The sequence below is a fragment of the Eretmochelys imbricata genome, chromosome 3 (genome assembly GCF_965152235.1).
Source record: "Eretmochelys imbricata isolate rEreImb1 chromosome 3, rEreImb1.hap1, whole genome shotgun sequence".
NCBI lineage: Eukaryota > Metazoa > Chordata > Testudines > Cheloniidae > Eretmochelys > Eretmochelys imbricata.
In genome coordinates, this window is record NC_135574.1 from 122720459 (window position 1) to 122741510 (window position 21052).

General features: G+C 40.8%; 1 protein-coding gene across 6 annotated transcripts in view; it reads right to left on the reverse strand.

Moving 5' to 3' along the window:
- Window positions 1-21052, reverse strand: part of PRKN (parkin RBR E3 ubiquitin protein ligase) — a 1248399-nt gene that overhangs the window by 974990 nt on the left and 252357 nt on the right. For all 6 annotated transcript variants that reach the window (XM_077813311.1, XM_077813307.1, XM_077813309.1 and 3 more), the window contains one exon: window positions 14199-14362. In XM_077813311.1, the coding sequence (XP_077669437.1) occupies window positions 14199-14362 (164 nt within the window). The remainder of the gene's footprint in view (window positions 1-14198; window positions 14363-21052) is intronic.

Consider the following 21052-nt stretch of genomic DNA (forward strand, 5'->3'; position numbering starts at 1 on the left):
GTCTGCTGCAGTTTCCACGGTATGCATCCGATGAAGTGAGCTGTAGCTCACGAAAGCTCATGCTCAAATAAATTGGTTAGTCTCTAAGATGCTCAAGTACTCCTTTTCTTTTTGCGAATACAGACTAACACGGCCGTTACTCTGAAACCTGTCAGAATATGAAGGTTACTTTCCTATAATAAGGGTTCTTCGAGGGGGACTCTGCATAGTCCCACTCATGGGATGCTCTGACTGGTGCAGCTTAAACAGCAGAACTCTAACTAGCAGTACCACTGGAGTGCTCACACACCTCCTTCATCCCTCCCCTCAGTGAACATTGAACGTTCTAATGCAAGGGTATATAAGGGATGTGACAATCTAGCTGCCTCAGCTCCTTCACCTCCTTTTTCGAGGTAGTGGGAGAAAGGTGAGCCAGGTGTGAGAACATACAGAGTCCATATTAAAGAGCCCTGGTTGCAGACAAGTAACCCTCTTTTTTTTTTTTTGAGTGTCCTCTGCATAGTCCCACTCATGAGATAGATTAACAAACAGTACTCTTATCCAGAATAGTGAGATCACAGAGTCCTATCTGAATACGGACTGCAGAACTACCTTGTCAAATTTTCCATCAGATCTAGATTCCAAATTGAACAAATAGTGTTTAGCGAAAGTATGGATTGAACTCCATTTGCTGCTCTACATATCTCTATTAGAAGAATGTGTCTAAAAAGAAGCCATAAAGGCTGTCTTCGATCTAGCTGAATGTGTTTTAATTTCCTGAGGAAGAGACAAAGATCATTAGTTTACAAGCTTCTTGAATACAAATCTAACCCATCTTGAGAGCATTTGCACAGAAATAGCTTTACCCTTATTCCTCTTTTCATGCACAATAAACAATTCTGGAGACTATCTAAATCATTTAGTCACATCTAAACAAAAGACTAACGCCCTTCTAACATCTAGCGTGTGGGCAAGTCTACACTACAAAATTAAGTTGACCTAAGTTATGTCAACATACAGCCACCACAGTAATTAAATGGCTTTTGCATGTCCACACTATGCTACTTGTGTCAGTGCTGCACGTCCTCACCAGGAGCGTTTGCACCAATTTAACTTGCACTGTGGGGCATTGTAGGATGGCTTCTGAAAGGCAGCATCAGTTGATGTAAGCAATGCAGTGTCTACACTGACACTGTGCTGACCTAATTACATCAACCTAAGCCCTTCGCCTCTTATGCGGTGTAGTGGGAGAGTTACATCAGTGGGAACTACATTTTACTGTAGACGCTTGCAGTTAGGTTGACGTAAGCTGCCTTACATCAGCCTAACTCTAGTGTAGACCAGGGCTATATAAGTTAGCTTCTCCATCTCAAGTATGAGGCTCAGAAAAGAACATTAGTAAAATAATAGACTGGTTATAAAAAAAAAAAATCTGAGGCCATCTTTGATGAAAACCTTGGGTGTGTATGGAGAATTGCTTTATCTTTATGAAAAACAGTAAATGGTGGCTCAGCCATTAACACATGAAATTCATTTATACACCCTGTTGAAGTGATAGCTGTCAAAAAACAGTCTTAATAGACAAATGGAACAATGTATAATTTCCCAAAGGTTCAAAGGGAGGTTTCATCAATTGTGAAAGCACTATGTACAAATCCCAAAATGGCACAGGGTGTCTTTTTGGAGGATAAAAATTATTAAGACCTTTTAAGAACCTTTTAACTACATCATGAGTAAATATTTATTTACTGTCTACATGTACATGGTATGCTGATATGTCTGAGAGATGAACCCTCACTGAAGATAGTCAAAGACTCATTCTCTTAAGATACAATAAATATTCTAATAGATAATTAATGGGCGCTGTATATGGCTCTATATCAGGGGTGGGCAAACTTTTTGGTCTGAGGGCCACATCAGGGTTCCAAAACTGTATGGAGGGCCAAGTAGGGAAGGCTGTGCCTCCCCAAACAGCCTGGCCCTCACCCCCTATCCGCTCCCTCCCACTTCCCGCCCCCTGACTGCGTCCTTCAGAACCCCCGACCCATTCAACCCCCCGACTCCTTGTCCCCTGACCACCCCCTCCTGGGATCCCCTGCCCCTAACCGACCCCCCCAGCAACCCCCCATCCAACCCCCTCTGCTCCCTGACTGCCCCGCCCCCTATCTACACCCCCGCCCCCTGACAGGCCTCCCGGGACCCCGCCCCCTATTCAACCCCCCCCCCCAAAGCCCCTTTCAGAATGCGGCCCTGCGAACGGGGGAGGAGGACTCAGGAGGAGCAGGGGCAGCCACGCAGCCAGAGAGAAGCAGACATTTCCCCTTCAAAGTGCCGCTTCTCTTTGGCCAAATGCGCGGCCACCTGGTGCTCCTCCTGAGTCCTCTGCCTGTGTTCGTGCCACCCACACCGCCCACCTGCTCCCCTGTGGCTGCAGGTGAGCCTCCCTCCCTGCTCTCCCCTTCCCCCACAGTGCAGCCCCTTCCCGTGCTGGCTGAACGACGAGCTGAGGCTGCAGGGGCAGGGGGACAGCAGGGGAGTGGCCGGGGACTAGCCTCCCTGGCTGGGAGCTCAAGGGCCGGGCAGGACGGTCCCGTGGGCTGCATATGGCCCGCGGGCCATAGTTTGCCCACCTCTGCTCTATATTATACATGAAAACCCACCATAAAAATCTTTCTCATTTATGACTAACAAATTATAACTGAGTTAAAAAAAGAATTAGATAAATTCATGGAGGATAGGTCCATCAATGGCTATTAGCCAAGATGGTCAGGGATGCAACCCCATGCCCTGAATGTCCCTAAGCCTCTGACTGCCAGTTGCTGGGACTGGATGACAGTGGATAGATCACATGATAATTGCCCTATTCTGTTCATTCCCTCTGAAGCATGTGGCACTGGCCACTGTCAGAAGACAGGATACTGGGCGATGTATGGGCGAGATGGACCATTGGTCTGACCCAGTATGGCCATTCTTACGTTTGTATTTTCATGGGGACTCTTTCCTTGAATTTAGCAGTATATTTCACACCTCTAATGAACAAGACTTTTCTATAATTCCGGAGTCTTATTGCTCATGCCGTTAGATGAAGAGACTGTTGTACCATCAACAAATCTGGTTCTAGTGGTTGAGGTTTGATTAACGCTCAGTATAGGTGAATTAAGTCCAGGTACCACTGTTGTTGGCCCAAACTGGTGCTATTAAAATTACCTTGGCTTTGTCTTGTATAATTTTGTTTATCTGTCTTTGAATGAGGAAAATGCATACACTAAGCCTTGATCCCAATTTATTAGAAATGCATCTGATATTGAGTCCTTGATTGATATTGAGTTATCACATCTTTATCTTTCCCCACATCATCAGTTCCTTGGCTCTTGCTTTTGGAACTGGCTCATTGAATCTGACACAACTGGATTTGAAGAAGAATGTCTCCTGATTCTACCACAAGAAAATGTACCCAGGATAGGCTTGAAGACCCGTGGGTCAGAAGTATCCTTCTCTCACTGACTGGCTGTTTGCAAAGAGACTGACACCAACAAGGACTGAGCATTCATGCTCACCATAACAACTGTGTGCTTTTGTAGTAGAATGGCTCAGGAAACAGAGTCCGAAACCACATTAGTTTTCCTCTTTGAATCCTTCCTACTTAGAGACCGTTTAGTAATGTGTACTGAGGTGGAAGGTTTGTCCTTCTTCCCTCCAGACTCAGAGATGATGCTGGTCTCTGAGACGTGTTCAGACCTTGTACTTGCTCGGTTCTGGGTGGTTTTCCTGACAGCACTTCTTGTAATAAAACTGTCTGTTCCATCGTTCCTTTTCATGTAAAAGTTGAACAAATCAAGCATTTTGAAGGTGAGTGTCCCTCTCTCAAACATGCCAGGTTGGTATGTGTGTCAGATGCTGGAAAAATGCCAGACACGACACGCATATTATAAAAAATGGGCTTTATATTCTTCAGCTCCACCCTCTCCAAACCAAAGATTTACAGCTATCTAACAAACTACTAACTAATTCTAACTATAAAATTAACTAGCTAACAAGCTCCGGATCCAGGAGCTCCAGACGAAGAGAGACAATTGCACATCTGCTTTATGCTGCTCATTACTGATTCTTTATTACAGTTTGCATTAGTGCCTTTTTTGGGTCTGGACACTTATGAGGAAACTCCTGGGAATGATAAATGATTACTAAGGGATCTCAAAAGTTGACAGAGAAATTATATACCATTTTTGTTTTGATAACTCCCTCTAAAACAATTGGCTTTTTCTCCCCCTCAAACCCTGCTCAATGTTAGTTCCTTTAAAGTGACCTCTGCTGTCATAATGCATCATCTCTGTTCTCTTGATCTATTTTTTTTTCCAGCAAGACTGTTCCTAACAAGAATACTTCTGAGTTTCCTTGTGTGTGCAAATTTGTCTGCAATGGAAACTTTGTAATCAGCCAGGACCCACTTAAGCTTCCAATAGACATTTTCAATTAAAGTGAATGAGGAAGTTCTTTTTAAAAAAAACAAACAAAAAACAGATCAAGCATCCAAATCATTTATCGACTATATGTGTGTAAGCTTAAAAATTACAAATAAGCATATGGTAAAGCAAATATTCTGGATTGTCACGAACTGTAACAATTTGAATAATTCACAATTTTTTAAAAAAAATCACAGAATCATATAGAAATAACAGCAAGAGACTACAATAATATAATAAATCTCCCCATTGGTGCAAGAGTATTCCCTACAGTACACTGTTCTAGTCTAGATGTACAGGATCCCAGGCTTTGAGGTTTCCATCACTTCCCTTGAGTATTAAATCCTCAGACAAAACTTCTCACTGCTAAGAACATTTTATGGGTGTTAAGTCCCCATTTTCCCTTTCTTAATTTCATCTCTATACTATCTGTGTACCACATTAAATATATCCTCTCCATCTTTGGTGTTAACATTATCCAACTATTTGTCAACTGTTATGCTCCCACTTTAGTCATCACTTGACCAAATACACATATTTAGTTCTTCCAACCCCATAATGTGTGTGTGTGGCTGTGTGTTTGTGTTTGTTTTTAAGGCACCAATTTACCTTTTATTTTCAGGTTATGAGGTGCCCAAATCTATGTATTAGTGTAGGCTTAACTCCCAGAGCTATTTTGAGAGGAATTTACCTTCCTTCTTTATAAGGTGATGAGTCTGGGAATGCAGCCCAAAACTGCACTGGTTTTTTTTTTCTGCTGACATATCACATTACAAATGTATAGAATTTGATGTCCACTCTCTTATCACTCCTATGCCTCTTTTAGTTTGATTACTTCTTATGTTTCTCCCTCCTATAAATCTCCATCATTTGATCAGTTTTTATTCAATATGTTAACTCAGGAATCTGAGTAAAACAGGGAGCCGTGAAATAATTTAAATATTTTGTAATTGTAACTACCAGATTGTACTCATTCTGAGCACGATGGGAAGGAAAGATTCTACACTCTACTGTCTGATACAAACAGACATATATGGATCAAAAACATATGCAGAGTATGTGCAATTATTCAAGTCAAATTTGCTCTGAAGACCATGAATGTCTACAACACAACTTTGATAGACTATAACAGAAGTTTATTATGACTCACTGCATCTGATACAAATGGTACTGCAGCTCCTGTATCCACTTCCATCTGAAGTGGTTGGGCCTTCCGGAATGTAAGGGACTGGGTTGTAGGTGGTCTGGCCTAGTGGTCACAGTGTCCACACATCAAGGATGGCCACAATACAGTAGTCAGTGAACAAAGATTGGAGGAATCGCTAGAGCCAGGATCAATAAGCAAGATTCAGGGTCAGAGTCAGGCTGGGGTCTGAGACCAGAGATCAAAGGTAGTGCCAGGCTAGAATCAGAAGGCAACAGTCAGGGTCAGAGCCAGGCTAGAGTCAAAGACTGGAGATCAGAAGGCAAGGTGTGATCAGGAGTCACAGCACCACCAGAAGTCTGTATGGTTGCCCATAAAACTTCCTGGGGCAGCTTCCAGGGTTAAATAGTGTGGTTGGCTACTCTGCCACTCTTGACTCTTTGGGTAGTACTTCCCGCAACGCCTAATTGCCACAATATTTCCTGGATGTGGCTGTGCATGCCCTCTCAGTGGCAACATCAGCTGTCCTAGGCTCTGCAGCCTGGGTTCTAGTCCATGGATCCTTACATTACCCCCTCGTCAGGGCACCCTTCCTTTGGGTGGCACCAACCCTGGTTTCTCTGAGTGGTCTTGATGAAACCTTTTTACCAGGTCAAGGGCATGGACATGGGCAGCAAGTTCCCAGAAGCACTCTTCAGGACTATAGCCTTCTAAATCAATTAGGTAGTAGAGTCTTACCCTCCGCAGTTTAGAGTCAAAGACAGTGTGGTCTCCTTGGACCTGGACAAGCGGGGGTCTGTTGGGATCGGTTGGGCAAAGGGTCCTCTGTGTAAGTCTTCCAAAGGGATACATGGAAAACAGGATGTATCTTAAGGGATCAAGGGAGCTGCAATTTCAAGGTGACAGGGTTGATTTGCTGACCAATATGGAATGATCCAAGGAACTGGTGGTCTAGCTTGTGGGACAGCCTGTCATACGTTCATTAACTAGAGTGTTTCACACCAAAATCGTGAGACAAACTGTCGTCCTCTGCCCGAGGTGATAGAGTGAAAACCCATGAAGATGGATAACATTCACCACTAGGAGTTGAGCCATTGTTTCAGCAGAGGGCAGGTGATCATGGAATATGAAGTCTGCCATTTCAGTCAGTTGGTCTACAACAGTCAAAACCATTGTTTGACAGTCAAAGTCAGGGACTCCCACTCTGAAACCCATGGCAATTGAGGCCCAAGGTCTAAGTGGAGTTTCCAGTGATACTAGGGTGCCAAGAGGCTTAGTTTGTGGAGTGTTGGTGCATGCACACAGGTCACCAGAGTCAATATAGTTACAGACTCTGGCTTGCATACAGGGCCACCAGAAGAAACAGGAAGCTGTGCGGTAAGTCTAAAGGTGGCCAAAATGGTGCCAACAGAGTGTCATGGCAGAAATGGAGCACTTCTAGCCAGGGAAACCCCAGTGGAACATATATGTGCCCATTGAGGTATGTGATCCTATCTTGTGTGAAGCACTGCATTTCGGTTCTGACTTTCATTTGCTCAGGTTGTTCCATCATCTCCGGACTAACAGATCATCCCACAAAGCAGATCCAATTACATCAAGCAAGTCTTGGTATTATGGCACTAAGGAAGTTGTGAGGTTTTAGGAGACAGGGCGGTTCTTGGTTAGGCTCTTTGCACTCCTGGTAATATTTGACCGTTCAGGATAAGTCATCGGCATTCCCATTCCTGGTTCCCAGGTGACAGGTCATGATTAAATCAAATCAAGAGAAGAATAATACCTACATGAGCTGTCTTTGGTTCAAGGCTCAAGCCTTATGCAGATATTCAAAGTTCTTATGGTCAGAAAAGACTTCCACTGGGTGTTGGGTTCCCTCCAGGTGATGGCACCACTCTTCAAAGGCTGATTTAATTGTGAGCAGTTATTTATGTAATATTTCATAACTCCGTTTGGTGGGGTGACTTTTTGTGAGTAGTAGGTGCAGGGCTGCAACACTAACATATGGCCCCATTGGCTACATTGGAGGTATCAGCAGCCAATATGAATACCTGGACCGGGTCTGGATGTACTAGAATGGGACAGTGGTGAAAGCAGACTTGAGCTGTTCAAAAGCATGATGAGCTTCAGGCAGCCAAACAAATATGGTGGCCTTGTAGAGGAGGTTTGTCATGGGGGCTATTTACCCTGAAAAGCCTAGAATGAACAATTGGTAAAAATTCACAAAACCCAGGAAGAACTGTAACTTCTGGGGGGACCTGGGCACTGCCCAGCTGTGGATAGTCTCCACCTCTGGGGATCCATCTTAATGCCCATAGAGCAAGGGATATTACCCAAAAATTCTGTGGAGGATTAGTGAAAAATACATTTTAACAATTTATGTAGTCTTCCAAAGATGGAATGAACATGGTAACTATGCTGCTCAGGATTATATGAAAACACAAGTATGCCATCGAGATAGATGCCCACATACTGGTCCAAGACATTGCTAAATACATCGTTCATGAAGTGCTGAAAGTTTACAGGAGCGCTGGTCAAACCAAATGGCATCAGTAAATATTTCAAGTGCCCATAGCAGGTTTGAAAGGCAATCTTCCCTTCATTTCCCGCCCTCATGCACACTAGGTTGTAAGCCTCCTAAAGGTCCACTTTGATGAAAATTCTGGCTGACCTCATACAGTCTAGTAACCCCGAGGCTAGCGACGGGGGATTTAGTTGGATGTTGTTAGCTAGATGCAACAGTGCTGATTTGACAAGATGCACACTCTTTATCTTCATAAAAAGTTTCAAGCACATGATATGCAAACTGAGGTCCACCATTGTGAGCTTTGTTGGCAGGCTCTGATGGCTAAGTATTTTACACTATAGTACTGGATGATGCTTTCAGTAGATCCAGGTGATCCCTGAGATGAACTTTAATATCTAATATTCTGGAACTGCATGACAATCACAACACAACATATTATTTCCAAGCTATTGTGAAACTGTGTCTTGATAACATTGTTTTTATAGCATCAGGTTTCCACCTCTACTTCCTCTTTCTCTCTTTTTATATACAATACAATCATCCGTGTTGCCATTCCAGTTATGAGAATCTTCCCACTAGTTTTCAGTTATGCCCACCAGTTCACAAACCATCATTTAGTAACACTTCTAGATCTTCTTTCTTGTTTCCCATAATCCTTGCATTTATGTATAGATTAATACTGTAATGTTAATATACTTCTTCTTTAGTTTCTTTTTGAGAGCACTGCATCTTGTTTATTTGTGCATGTTAAAACAGCAGAGACAACACTGTCTAGTGGAACGGACACTGGACTATCCCCAACTCTGCCACTGACTTGCTGTATGACCTTGAGCAAGTCACTGTACCTTTCTATGCCTGTTTCACAACCCATAATTTGTTTCTCTTGTCCATTTAGATTGTAAGATTAGAGAATTTCTGTTACTATGTGTATGCACAAGCCTTTACACAATGGGGATCTGATCTCATTTGAGGGAAGGGGTCTAGACACTACACAAATAATAATGCCAGATAGTTTGAATTGGGCAAAAGTGTCCCTCCCCTTCTCATTTCCTGTTTAGTTTGACGTTCACTTGATAAATGCTACATATTTTGAACCCAGAAGGGTTTCTAACCAATCTGCTGAAATGGAGATCATAAATTCTAAACGGCCACCTCTCATCACAGCATTCCAATCTTCCATGAACCCCAAAACCATTCTCTTTATTTCTTTGGTGCATCCAGTAGCAGTCTATCCCTTCCTTCTCTCATGCTTGGAATAAAAAGGATCTCACATCACCCCATCTTCTATGTTTTTATCAGCTCCCTGAAACAATTCCTGATTTTACTGAATACTCTTTCAGTGCTGTCATTCTATCACCACATCTTACTAGAATCAGTAAGAATTCCTTTAGCATTTTTCAAGCTAATCAGTCACTTATTCTGACATCATTTGCTGTGCTGCCAGAAGGCATCTGACTGTCCCACTTCCTTCATATGACCCTCAGATTTTTAAGCCCCATTTCCCACTCTATAGTCACCAATCAGGATTACTTCTTTTTTTTACCACGGCTCCAGTTTCACTACTTGTCTGTTAATAACTGGTTGAGTGCTTAGTAGTCCGATTCTGCTCTGTTTTGTTGAGGACAATATACCTATAGCAGGTACTGAAATTAAGTGTCTCCATACATATTTCTCTCCTGCCCTTCCTGCATCTTTTATTCTTTTTTTTAATGTCACATGCCTCAATTTTCCATATAGTGTGTCGATCTGCCATTTCCCTCCTTATGATAATTTCCTTTCCGTCTCCATTCAGAAACTTCATTTCTCTCTAACACACCTCAACTACCATTCCAGCTCCTCCTTCTCCCTCTTCAGAAAAGAAAAGGAGTGTACTTCATACATATACAGCCTTCATGGTCTTCATTCATAAAGTGGACAATTGCTCATGTTCCACATCAGCCACCTTGCATCCTTTCCTATCTGAAATGTTTGTTCCGTGGTTAGAACCTGCTAGGATCAGAGCACTCTGTCACCACATCTTGGCAGACTTCCATTCAATGTTAAGGTATCTTTTAGAAAGTTTTCTTTTTTAACACCTACCACCATTAGTTGATGTCTCAGTCTGGCACTCAGCAATGAACTCCCACTCAGATCAAACTCCCTTTTGGTTTGGACTCATCTCTGTCGTCCTTCTTTCAAGGCTGTGAGCAGAGCTACTGTGTGTTCCATGATTCCTTGATATACCCAACTCTTTCTGCAGAATCTAAGCTTTATTTAAAAAAAAAGTTTCTACTCCTTATGGTTGCAAAACAAATGCATTATCCTTAAAATCTTCAGCTGAATATAAACCAATGTTACATTGTTTTCATGAGTCTGCCTGAAACAATACCTCTAAGAGACACATGAATTGACCCATTAATCTCAATAGAACGTTAACTCTGAAATTGAGATGACAATGTATATGCTGCATCTCTCTCTCCCTCTCTCTATGTGTGTGTATGTATACACACACACACACACACACACATATATAATCAACAGTAAATATACCACTAGCATGTAGCAGAAGCATCCAGCTGGGCATGCCAAATATCTTTATCTGCCCTCTGTTGCCAAAACCTTGGAAGGGGGAGGGTGTTTTTGCCTTCCTCTGTAGCATGTGCGTGCAGGTCACTTGCCAAGATTATTTGGATACATCACACTTAATGATTTCCCCACCATTGTGCAGTCCTTGGGCGCTGGTTTACATCAGTCCCTCTTATTCTCTGCCTATGCCACATAATAGTCTAGTCTCATAATATTTTGGTGTCATTTCAATTGTTGGGTTTATTGTGTGGGTGCTGGGTGGTGTTGGTGGCCTGTGATGTACAGGTCAGACTAGAAGATCTAGCAGTCCCTTTTGGCCTCAAACTCTATGATTATGAATTGCCAGTTGGTTCCTTCCCAGCTACCAAAACCTCTAGTTTCAGCCCTGAAAATGTCTACAATATCTCTCTCTCTCTCACACACACACACACAGTATGGATGGAAAATGCAGGGATATACTAAACCGTGCTGATGTATTAATCATTAGAATTCACTAAATACTGGAAGTTTGGAATGGTACCTGAAACTGTTGTTGAACTTCCCATCTACTACAGAAGCCAGAGGCCTTGCCGAAGAGTTTTGGTCCAGCTTTCCAGAGCAATACATTTACCCCTTAACTATGAACAACACCTCAAATGTCACCTTGAAACACATTCCAAAAACCAGTCCTTATGGCTAATCTGCCTTGGCCTTAAATAGATTAATGCAGGGAGGCAGGGATAGAGCTCCCACCCTAACCCTTGCATGGCCCATGTAAGGGTCAGGCCAAATTTCAATACCTGTGCTCAGGGGGCATGCAGGGAGAAATCCATACCACCCATAATAGGATGTGGCAAAGCTGAAAGGAAGGGGGCCATGGTTCCCCCCGCTCCTATGCGCTGACAGCAAATTGCTGTGGTGTGGTATTGGATGTTCAGCCTGTGCATTTTCAGGAACTTCAGGAGCCATTCTACCTTCCTGAGACACCTCCCTGTGATTCTCTTGAAGTGATGTGATTGCACATCTCCCCTTGGTGTGTCTGTGCTTATTGTAAATAACTTTAAAACTGCCTTAAAATTAACCTGACTGAAGGCATCTCAGTGTAAATAAATCTGAGTTGGCAGCCCTGAATATCTGAAAATCAATTCTTCCTTTATTCATCTAAGTTTTAAGTTTCATGTTTTACCCTGCAAAAAGTTGGGTTACAGATTCCCTGAGTAAAGTTAGACCCCAGTAACAGATTCTGCGTTTCGTCCTGAAACAACCTGACAACACCACTATAATCTCAAGCACTTCAGCATGTGCGGGAAGGTTTAGAAGCTTCTTAAAGTGTAACTGTCAAGGTTCCTTCCGCACTCTGAACTCTAGGGTACAGATGTGGGGACCTGCATGAAAGACCCCCTAAGCTTATACTTACCAGCTTAGGTTAAAAACTTCCCCAAAGTACAAACTTTGCCTTGTTCTTGAACTGTATGCTGCCACCACCAAGCGTTTTAAACAAAGAACAGGGAAAGAGACCACTTGGAGACATCTTCTCCCCCAAAAATATCCCCCCAAGCCCTACACCCCCTTTCCTGGGGAAGGCTTGATAACAATCCTCACCAGTTTGTACAGGTGAACACAGACCCAAACCCTTGGATCTTAAGAATAATGAAAAATCAATCAGGTTCTTAAAAGAAGAATTTTAATTAAACAAAAGGTAAAAGAATCACCTCTGTAAAATCAGGATGGTAAATACCTTACAGAGTAATCAGATTCAAAACACAGAGAATCCCTCTAGGCAAAACCTTAAGTTACAAAAAGACACAAAAACAGGAATATACATTCCATCCAGCACAGCTTATTTTACCTGCCATTAAACAAAAGGAAATCTAACGCATTTCTAGCTAGATTACTAACTAACTTAACAGGAGTTGTAAGGCTGCATTTCTGATCTGTTCCCACCAAAAGCATCACACAGATAGACAAGCCCTTTGTTCCGCCCACTCCAGATTTGAAAGTATCTTGTCCCCTCATTGGTCATTTTGGGTCAGGTGCCAGCGAGGTTACCTTAGCTTCTTAACCCTTTACAAGTGAAAGGGATTTGCCTCTGGCCAGGAGGGATTCTATAGTACTGTATACAGAAAGGTGGGTACCCTTCCCTTTATATTTATGACAGTAATACAGAACCCTAAACGTAGGAACTGGCTTTTCAATTCACCTTAAAAACATTTTTGGCCCCATATATTTTCTTTAGTAAAAACAAATCACCCAAAAGCAAAGCACAGCAGTTTATGTATGATGACTATGTGCATCAACACTATCAGCAGGAGATGCCCTGGAGAATGACAACAGCAATTTGCATTCTGTAGTTTCTTTTGTGTGCCCAAACTCCCTAAAGCATTTGACAAAGCAATAAATATCATGCCCATGAAGATGTAGTGATAGGATGTCAATATCGTAGTGACTCTCTGCAACCAGATACAGCAGCCACTCTGTGCACAGCAATGTCCCCCACACAGCTGAAAATACAAGTGCCAATTAATCTGTGCTCATTAAATAGAAATAGTTGTTCCTGTGGGGGACAGTTTATGTAGTCACCTGAACCGCTATAGAATGCACCTCATTGTTCTTTGATGTCACTGCCAGGATAGTAGTTCTAACAACTCAGCAATTTCTAGTTTTGTATTGGGAGGCTGATAGATATATTATTTCCAGATTTCTCAAATGTCTTAAACCTATGTTCTTATGCTTCCCCCAGCAAATGCTGCCATCTCCACAAATATCACTCATAGGAAGAAAGAGAAGCTTATGAAATGAGAGTGGCAGTATTGGTAACAGTGGTAGAGATGATCAGAAAAAGAGTCTTGTTATTTGTCCTGTTATGCTCTTTTTTCCCTCTCCATTCATTCTGCATTTTATTTTTATCAGAATAGTTAATTAGGAGGAAATGAAATTCAAATAGGAACTCAGCCACTTATAAGTCTTTCTCCTCCTCACTAGTCTTTCAAACTACGGGTTTGTGATTTCAGTGCTTTTTGGGGAAACCTCATTGGCTACTGTGAACAGGCCTTCAAATACTACCCCTCCATCAGTGTGCACACGCACATACAGACAGCAGCAGCCTTACAACTATCCTCCAGGGGTCACAATTGGGTTACAAATATTGCACAACATGATGACTGAGCAGCCTGATTTGGAAGAATTTATTCACATTCATTCAGCTTCATTAAGATTCAAATGGAATAAAAAGGTAGAAATTGAGCAGATACAGAAATTGTGCATAGAAATTGCGCCTGTAGTCAGTAAACATTTATTCACTAAGCACAGCTCTCTTTTGCTCTCTCTTGCTCTTATATTCTTTCTCTCTCTATACTTCCTGCTTGCTGTTTTAATGCATAATTAAGAAGGTCAGAATTAATGAAGCAGTGTGGAGTAAAGTTCAAGGAATCCCCAGGCACTATTTATTCTATTAGATCTCAGTCATGAATGTCAGACTGGCAGCATTAGAGACAGAAGCAGTTGAGCTGGCAGCATCCCAGAAACAAAACTACCAAGGGAGACTTACCTGCAGTGTCAAGTCATTCCTAAGCTCCTTCCCTGCAAAAATCACACGTAACTGGTCAGCTGGAACTCCCTGTCGCTTAGCAACCACCTCCTTGAGCTGGCAGATGCTGGTGTCTGAATCAACCTCCACTGGGAAACCATGGCTGGAGTTGAACCTGACGAACACTGAACAAAACCAAAACATTTTAGAAAGTGAGCATTTTTCAAGTCAGATCTATTTTAAAATGGTATAAGAGGAGGTTTTCTAATCCCTGGACTATTGACATAATGGTACAGTAACATTTTAGTATATTTTTCATTTTAAAGAGAAACTTTTAATGCTGTAATTTATCATTCTGAAAGAAGGATCTGTAAGGGATTTCCTATCATATAATAGTCAGTGACCAATAAACAAAAAGTGTATGTTCCCCCCCGACAGCAATATTAAATTACAGTGAGCATACAGAAACAACAAACAGACTTAACTAGGCAAGATTCTGAGTAATCACTAAGTGATAAAATAGATTTTCAATTCAGTCTTATCCTGGGCAGCCATATATACTCTTTGTGTCCTATGTGTTCTTCTCCCACCGGATATAACAAATAAATGCAGGGAATACAGATGTTTGTTAGAACAAGGATGCATTGAACAACATAAGAACAGATAGTTCCCTGCTATACAGTAAAACACAGTCATACAGACTGGCTTCCCACAGATATAATTCTACAGAAAATAATGATGGAAGGGAAATCATCTGCTAGCTGAAATGTTTGAGTGTTTTCTATACCAGTGTGGTCTTTTTCAGAGTTCACTAAAATACCTGTAGTACATAACTCCAGTACATACATACTCCTTCAATGCAGAAAGTTACCACCAGACTAGCCATGTCATTTTAGAGCTACAGCAATTGGTTTATACATTCAGAGAAGCCCGGCAAACAAGCTCATGAGTTTATTGCCATTCAGCTGGTGGGACTGCTTTTCATAATGAGTCTGAATGTGCCCATTAGGCTCACAGTGAGGAAAGAGACTAAAAAAAACCACTACATAGAAAAACCTCATTATAACCGCATCACTCACTGAGACTGTATGAAAAGTAGAGATATAGCCTGGTGAGTTACTTCAACCAATAGGTTTCATAGACGGGAAACAGAATTAGTAAAACCAATATAAAACAAGAAATTATGTAGACCAAGCGAATAGCAGACATCTGCTACTGTAATGATGGGACATCAGTTGCAACTGATGTTCCATTGTAAGAGTTTATTTTGATTCCCAGTCTAATTTTTCAGTTGGAGAAGCTGCTGATTTCAGATTTTTAGCTAATTTCAGAATTTGATAAATATTTACATTTTCCAGAACATTGCAGTGGTTGTATGATGGTGATGGTGATGCTGTTGTATAATATGTATTATGATTTCCATCTAAAATTTTAGATACTTTTTACCTCTAAAATTCTAGATAACAATTAAAGTTTTTGTACTTCGAAAGTTTTGCCTTTATGTACCCAATCACAATATAGAGAATTTCAAAATACAGTCAATAGGAACACAGCACACATGTCCTTTAGAGTAGTATATGGCTTCTTATACTATATCCTCATTAAAACTTTTTCAGTTTCTATGATGGAAGATGTCCAAGTAATGATTGTGGGGTTTACAGAACATTATTGAATCAGAATGTCTAAAAATGCATGCAACTGAAATTTAATTTTGCAGATGTGCCATGTGATTTGGAAGAGTAATGGAGGAATGATATGGTAAGAGTGAATTCCAGTTATCTGGAATTGAAGACCTCATGTCTTCTTCAAAAAAAACTTATAATGATCCACTACATAAGAAATTATCTTGGCAAATAAAAGGAGTTGTAGTTAATTCAACCTATCCCAGAGGATATACTTATTATTAACTTATTTTAAAAAAACTTGTGTAAGGAACCAGGCCTTAAAAGGACTTGAACCTGACTCTCTCACACCCATCATGAGTTTCCCACTGCTCTAAAGAGTCAGTCAATCTCTCCTGTTGGAGAGATTCCATTTTGTGGAAATAATTCAATATTTATTGGGCCAGAAGGAAAGACTGACTATATAGACTGATGGTTAAGGCACTCATGTGAGATGTCAGAGATCCAGATTCAAGTCCCTGTGTTTCCTACACCCCAGCTGATTGTGCTAACCACCAGGTTCTAAATCAATCCCTCTTCCTTGGTGAATATTTAATTATTCAAAGTGGCACAACTCCAACAGAAGAGACTCAGAGCAGCCCAGTTCAGAATAGCTAACAGCTGGGTGGTGAGAGTACTCACCATGATGTGGGAAGATGTGTACAAGTCCCTGGTCTAAATGAGGCAGAGCAGGGACTTGCAGCTGGCTCTCGCTCATGAGTGCCATAATCACTGGACTATTGCCTGTTCTGGGGTCTCTTCATCCCTCTATCCTGGACCAGAGATTCCATCCTGGACCTGAGGAACCTTTCCTAATGAAAGTTTCATTAAAACTGATAAACTGAAACTTTTTGCAGAAATGTATTAAAATAAATCCAGACCAGCTCTAGCCCTAAGGCACTTGCCAAGGCCATACAATGAGTCAATAAAAGATCTTGGATTAGAATTCAGGTGTTCTGCCTCCAGGGTCCCTTCTCAAACTACTAGGCAATCCTCCCTCATTTAATTCTTATGGATGCCAGTACTAGTCTTATGAGAAGAGAACAAATTAAGAAGTGCGCCCACATTCTCAATGCAATGTAACTGACAACAGGGAAGGGCTTGATGACAGAAATGCTAAAACAAAAACTGGAGTAATATTTAAAGTGAATTGTTAAGCATAGCTCATTATACTAATCCAACACACATACTGTAGGCATGACTGATGTTAACTACCAGGAAACCAGAAATCTCCCTTCCTTCTCTTCCAGAAGCCAAAGTATCTCCATGCCAAGGTTTAAGAAGCTAGCAGAATTGTGGAAGTACACTCATTCTAACCACAAGCAAATATTTGAGTGGCCCATGAATACACTGTATTTTCATTTTGCAGTAAAAATATATCTAATCCCTCATAATCACAAATAGTTAAACTGAGAAAAATGCTTAGCCTGCAAATTATTTGTTGGAAAGCACTAGTCTAAATTTCTTCTACCTTTCACACAATAACTTCATCAGAAATCATAGAGTGCACTTAACATATTTTAGTATAAATTTATTGATGGCATCTTTGTTCATTCACAAAGAGCCTATTAAGTCTTAAGACCCAGGCTGAACAAGAACACAATTTCGTCAACATAATATTTTAAGCTCTCTTTTTTGGAAAGAGATGATTAATATTGTTTGACTGACAGCCAAATCCTAAATCATCAGTATCCAGTGGATACTCTTTTAAAAGTGCACAGGTAATTCCAGTTAATTAATTAATGAGAGTTACACAGATACATTAAAGAGACCCCTTACAGTGAACAAACACTTTGAAAACACTTATAATTTAAGGTTTGTCTCCTGAACTGGTTTGATCAAACTTTGTTGATAGTGTAAACAATTTTTCAAAGGCACATAGGACCATATTTGAAAAGGTTTTCAGATGCCTAAAGAAGCAGATAGGCACCTAGTGGGATTTTTTAAAGCACCTCGTTGCCTAACTTCCATTGATTTCAATAAGAGTTAGGTACCTAAGTGCTGTCAAAAGTCCCACCAGGTGTCTGTCTCCATCTTTAGATGCCTAAAATACCTTTAAAAATCTGGCCTCAAGTTCATAAGTTCTAAACATTGCAAGAACCCTTACGTATCAAAAGGCAAAATCTCAGAAAAAACTGGTGTAACTGGAAGGGAGAGAAAAAATAGAAATATGACAACAGGTTTCAGAGTAACAGCCGTGTTAGTCTGTATTCGCAAAAAGAAAAGGAATACTTGTGGCACCTTAGAGACTAACCAATTTATTTGAGCATGAGCTTTCGTGAGCTACAGCTCACTTCATCAGATGCATACTGTGTTCATGTTCCACAGTATGCATCCGATGAAGTGAGCTGTAGCTCACGAAAGCTCATGCTCAAATAAATTGGTTAGTCTCTAAGGTGCCACAAGTACTCCTTTTCTTTTTGCAAATATGACAACAGTTCACAATGTCTTTTAGATGTCCAAGATAAGCATCATCATTCAATAAATTCAGTGAATTGGATAATGCAATTCCTTGTTTGGAAGCATCAGCAAAGTTTCTGGTTACACTGAATGCTGTGACATCTGCATAAATGAATAGCTGCAGAAAAAGAAGAATAGACATACACACACAGGTCAAACTTACAGTTTATTCTAGTTTAAAAGATACTAATGGTTCCAACAAAACTCCCCATTTTAAATATAGGAATCACTATCAAACCAGTAAAATCTTTCAAAATGCAATGAACTTTTTAAGTGTGACCCACTGCACATACACAAAGTAGGATTTTTGGGATGTCCTAATGACTCAAGTGGTAGAGATATAAATGTCCATAGGGGGAACCCAAAACTCACTTCCTGGGCAGGTCAGTGCTGGGAGTGTCAGAAAGAATGTTCTCCATCTTGGGCGTACATTCGTACTGAGCAACATTTCCCTTTTTTTTTCATTCCAGGCTGACACTACAGGCTCAGAATACACTGTGTTGCAGGGTAAATGCTGTGTATTCTGTCCAGGGAAGGGAAATTGAAAACTTATACACAGAAATGCTGGCCTAGCACACAGGAATAGGTTGAAGTAACCCGGAATAGCCTTATTTTCCTCTGAATACAGGACATACTGCCTTATGCAAGCTGAAAGCATGTTCTCCCCATCCCAGCTCTGCACGGCACATTTTAAAAAAAAAGTCAGAGTTAACATATACTTGAAAGCATGTGCACCTCTCTCCACTGCAGAAATAATACACAAATTTAAAAACAAATCATGGCTTTCTGGTCTAAGAAACTGTAGACCTTTAACTGATTAAAGAATACATTTTAGGAGCAACCAGAAGTCTCCTGTTTCTCCATTGAAAAAAATTCTGGTCTGATTCTGATCCTACACATATACAAGTGTAAATCAGGAATAACTTCACTGAAGTCAGTGGAATTGTATAAATTACAAACAATTTAAGTGAGATCAGAATCAGGCCCCTTATATACTGCTAAACTAACTGCAGTGCTCCCTATTAACTAATTAAGTTATTTATGCAACTCTCAGTAGGTCTACTAGAGGTCAAACTTCACAAATAGAGTGCAGAAGCCATTATGGGAGTTGGGAAGAAGCATGGAGGCAAATTTAAGAAAAAAGCATCAGACCAAAGAATGAAGGTATGGACCAGGACTTAATGGCAGAGTTGAGCAAAAATCAGAATTTCCACCCTGTGAGAATTCCAATATTTGGACATTTGTTTACATACCAGATCAGACAGAAAAGTAAAGCTGTTCAGGAATTTTTCAACGAAACTTTTCGCCCCCATTAAAAAATGCCGATTAATCAAAACCAAAAGTTTTCAGGGAAATATATCAGTTTTAACAAAAAACTTTCCAGATGAAATTTCTAGTTAAAACCACAGACAAACAGAGAGAAAGAGAGACACCCACTTCAGAATAGCCAATACCTCAATGGGTAGACAAGACATTCAGCTGGGAAGTGGGAGACCTATGTTCAAGTCCTTGTTCTGAATCTCTCTTATTGGAGCTGTTTCACTCTGTATAAATAATTAAATATTCATTGAGCCAAAGACAGAGAAAGACTGGTTAGGACACTCATCTGGGATGTATGGGACCCAAGGTAGTCCTTGCTCTCAATCAGGAAAAGCAGGAATTGGAACCTGGGTCTCCCACAACACATAGGATGCCCCAACCACTGGACTATTGGTTATTCTGGGTGAATCTCGCTCTCCAAAACAAACCTCAAAATTGCGAAACAGATTTCTTGTTTTCCATTATTGTTGCCCTACTGAGAAGTCAAAACATTTACATTGTTTGAAGAACAAGAAGTTCCAAAAACATTTCAATTCAGAAATGTCAAAACATTTTATTGACATTTAGACCAAAACAAAAAGTTTCTAACATTTCCAAATCAAAATGTTTCCTTTTGAGTCAGGTTGACACTAAAATTCATCTGCATAAATTACCATGGGGCCTCATACCATCATTCTTCTGTATGGCTGGGCTCCCTGGCAGGATGACTTCTCCCATGATGCACTGTATTCATGTGAGTCCCATGTTGACACATGTGACTCAGTCAGAGGGGAGGCAAGAGGTGTAGCCAAGCCAAGGAGCCCAGGTAACAGACGAGAAGAGGGGCACAAAGCATCTGAATTACAACTCTTATACGGCACTGCAGCCGCTCTAAGCAGATGCAATTTAATGTCAACCTGACAAGAAAAGAAATGTTTCATTTTACTTCAACAACAACAACCCAAAATATTTTGATTTAGGTCAAACTGACCCAAAATTAAATATTTCATTTCAATTTTTCCAAAGGAAAAATAAAATTTCTGCAAAATCAAACTTTGCTCTCACAGAATTTTACTTTTACAGAAACTGCATCTTCCACTGAAAAATCATTAACTCTATGTAATGGCTTTCAGTTGATTTGTAACGGACTAACAGAAAGGTCCTACCACCATCCACAGTAGGCCACTGACAGAAATAAGTTACCAAATAACAACTGTCCAGTGATCTCTGTGAAATAAGCTTGTAGCTAATTGATCACCCTGTTGAGAAGGAGTAAAGTACAATACTGTGACATTTACTTGTCATTCTCGACGAGTCCAAAGTGTTTTACAAACTGTATATTAACCAATCACCAAACTGGAAGCAGCAACACAATGCAACTGCTTAGTGCAGACTTAAAGTATACCTATCTAGTTGAAGTTACAGGGAGGAATTGTAGGCAGACAGAATATTGGA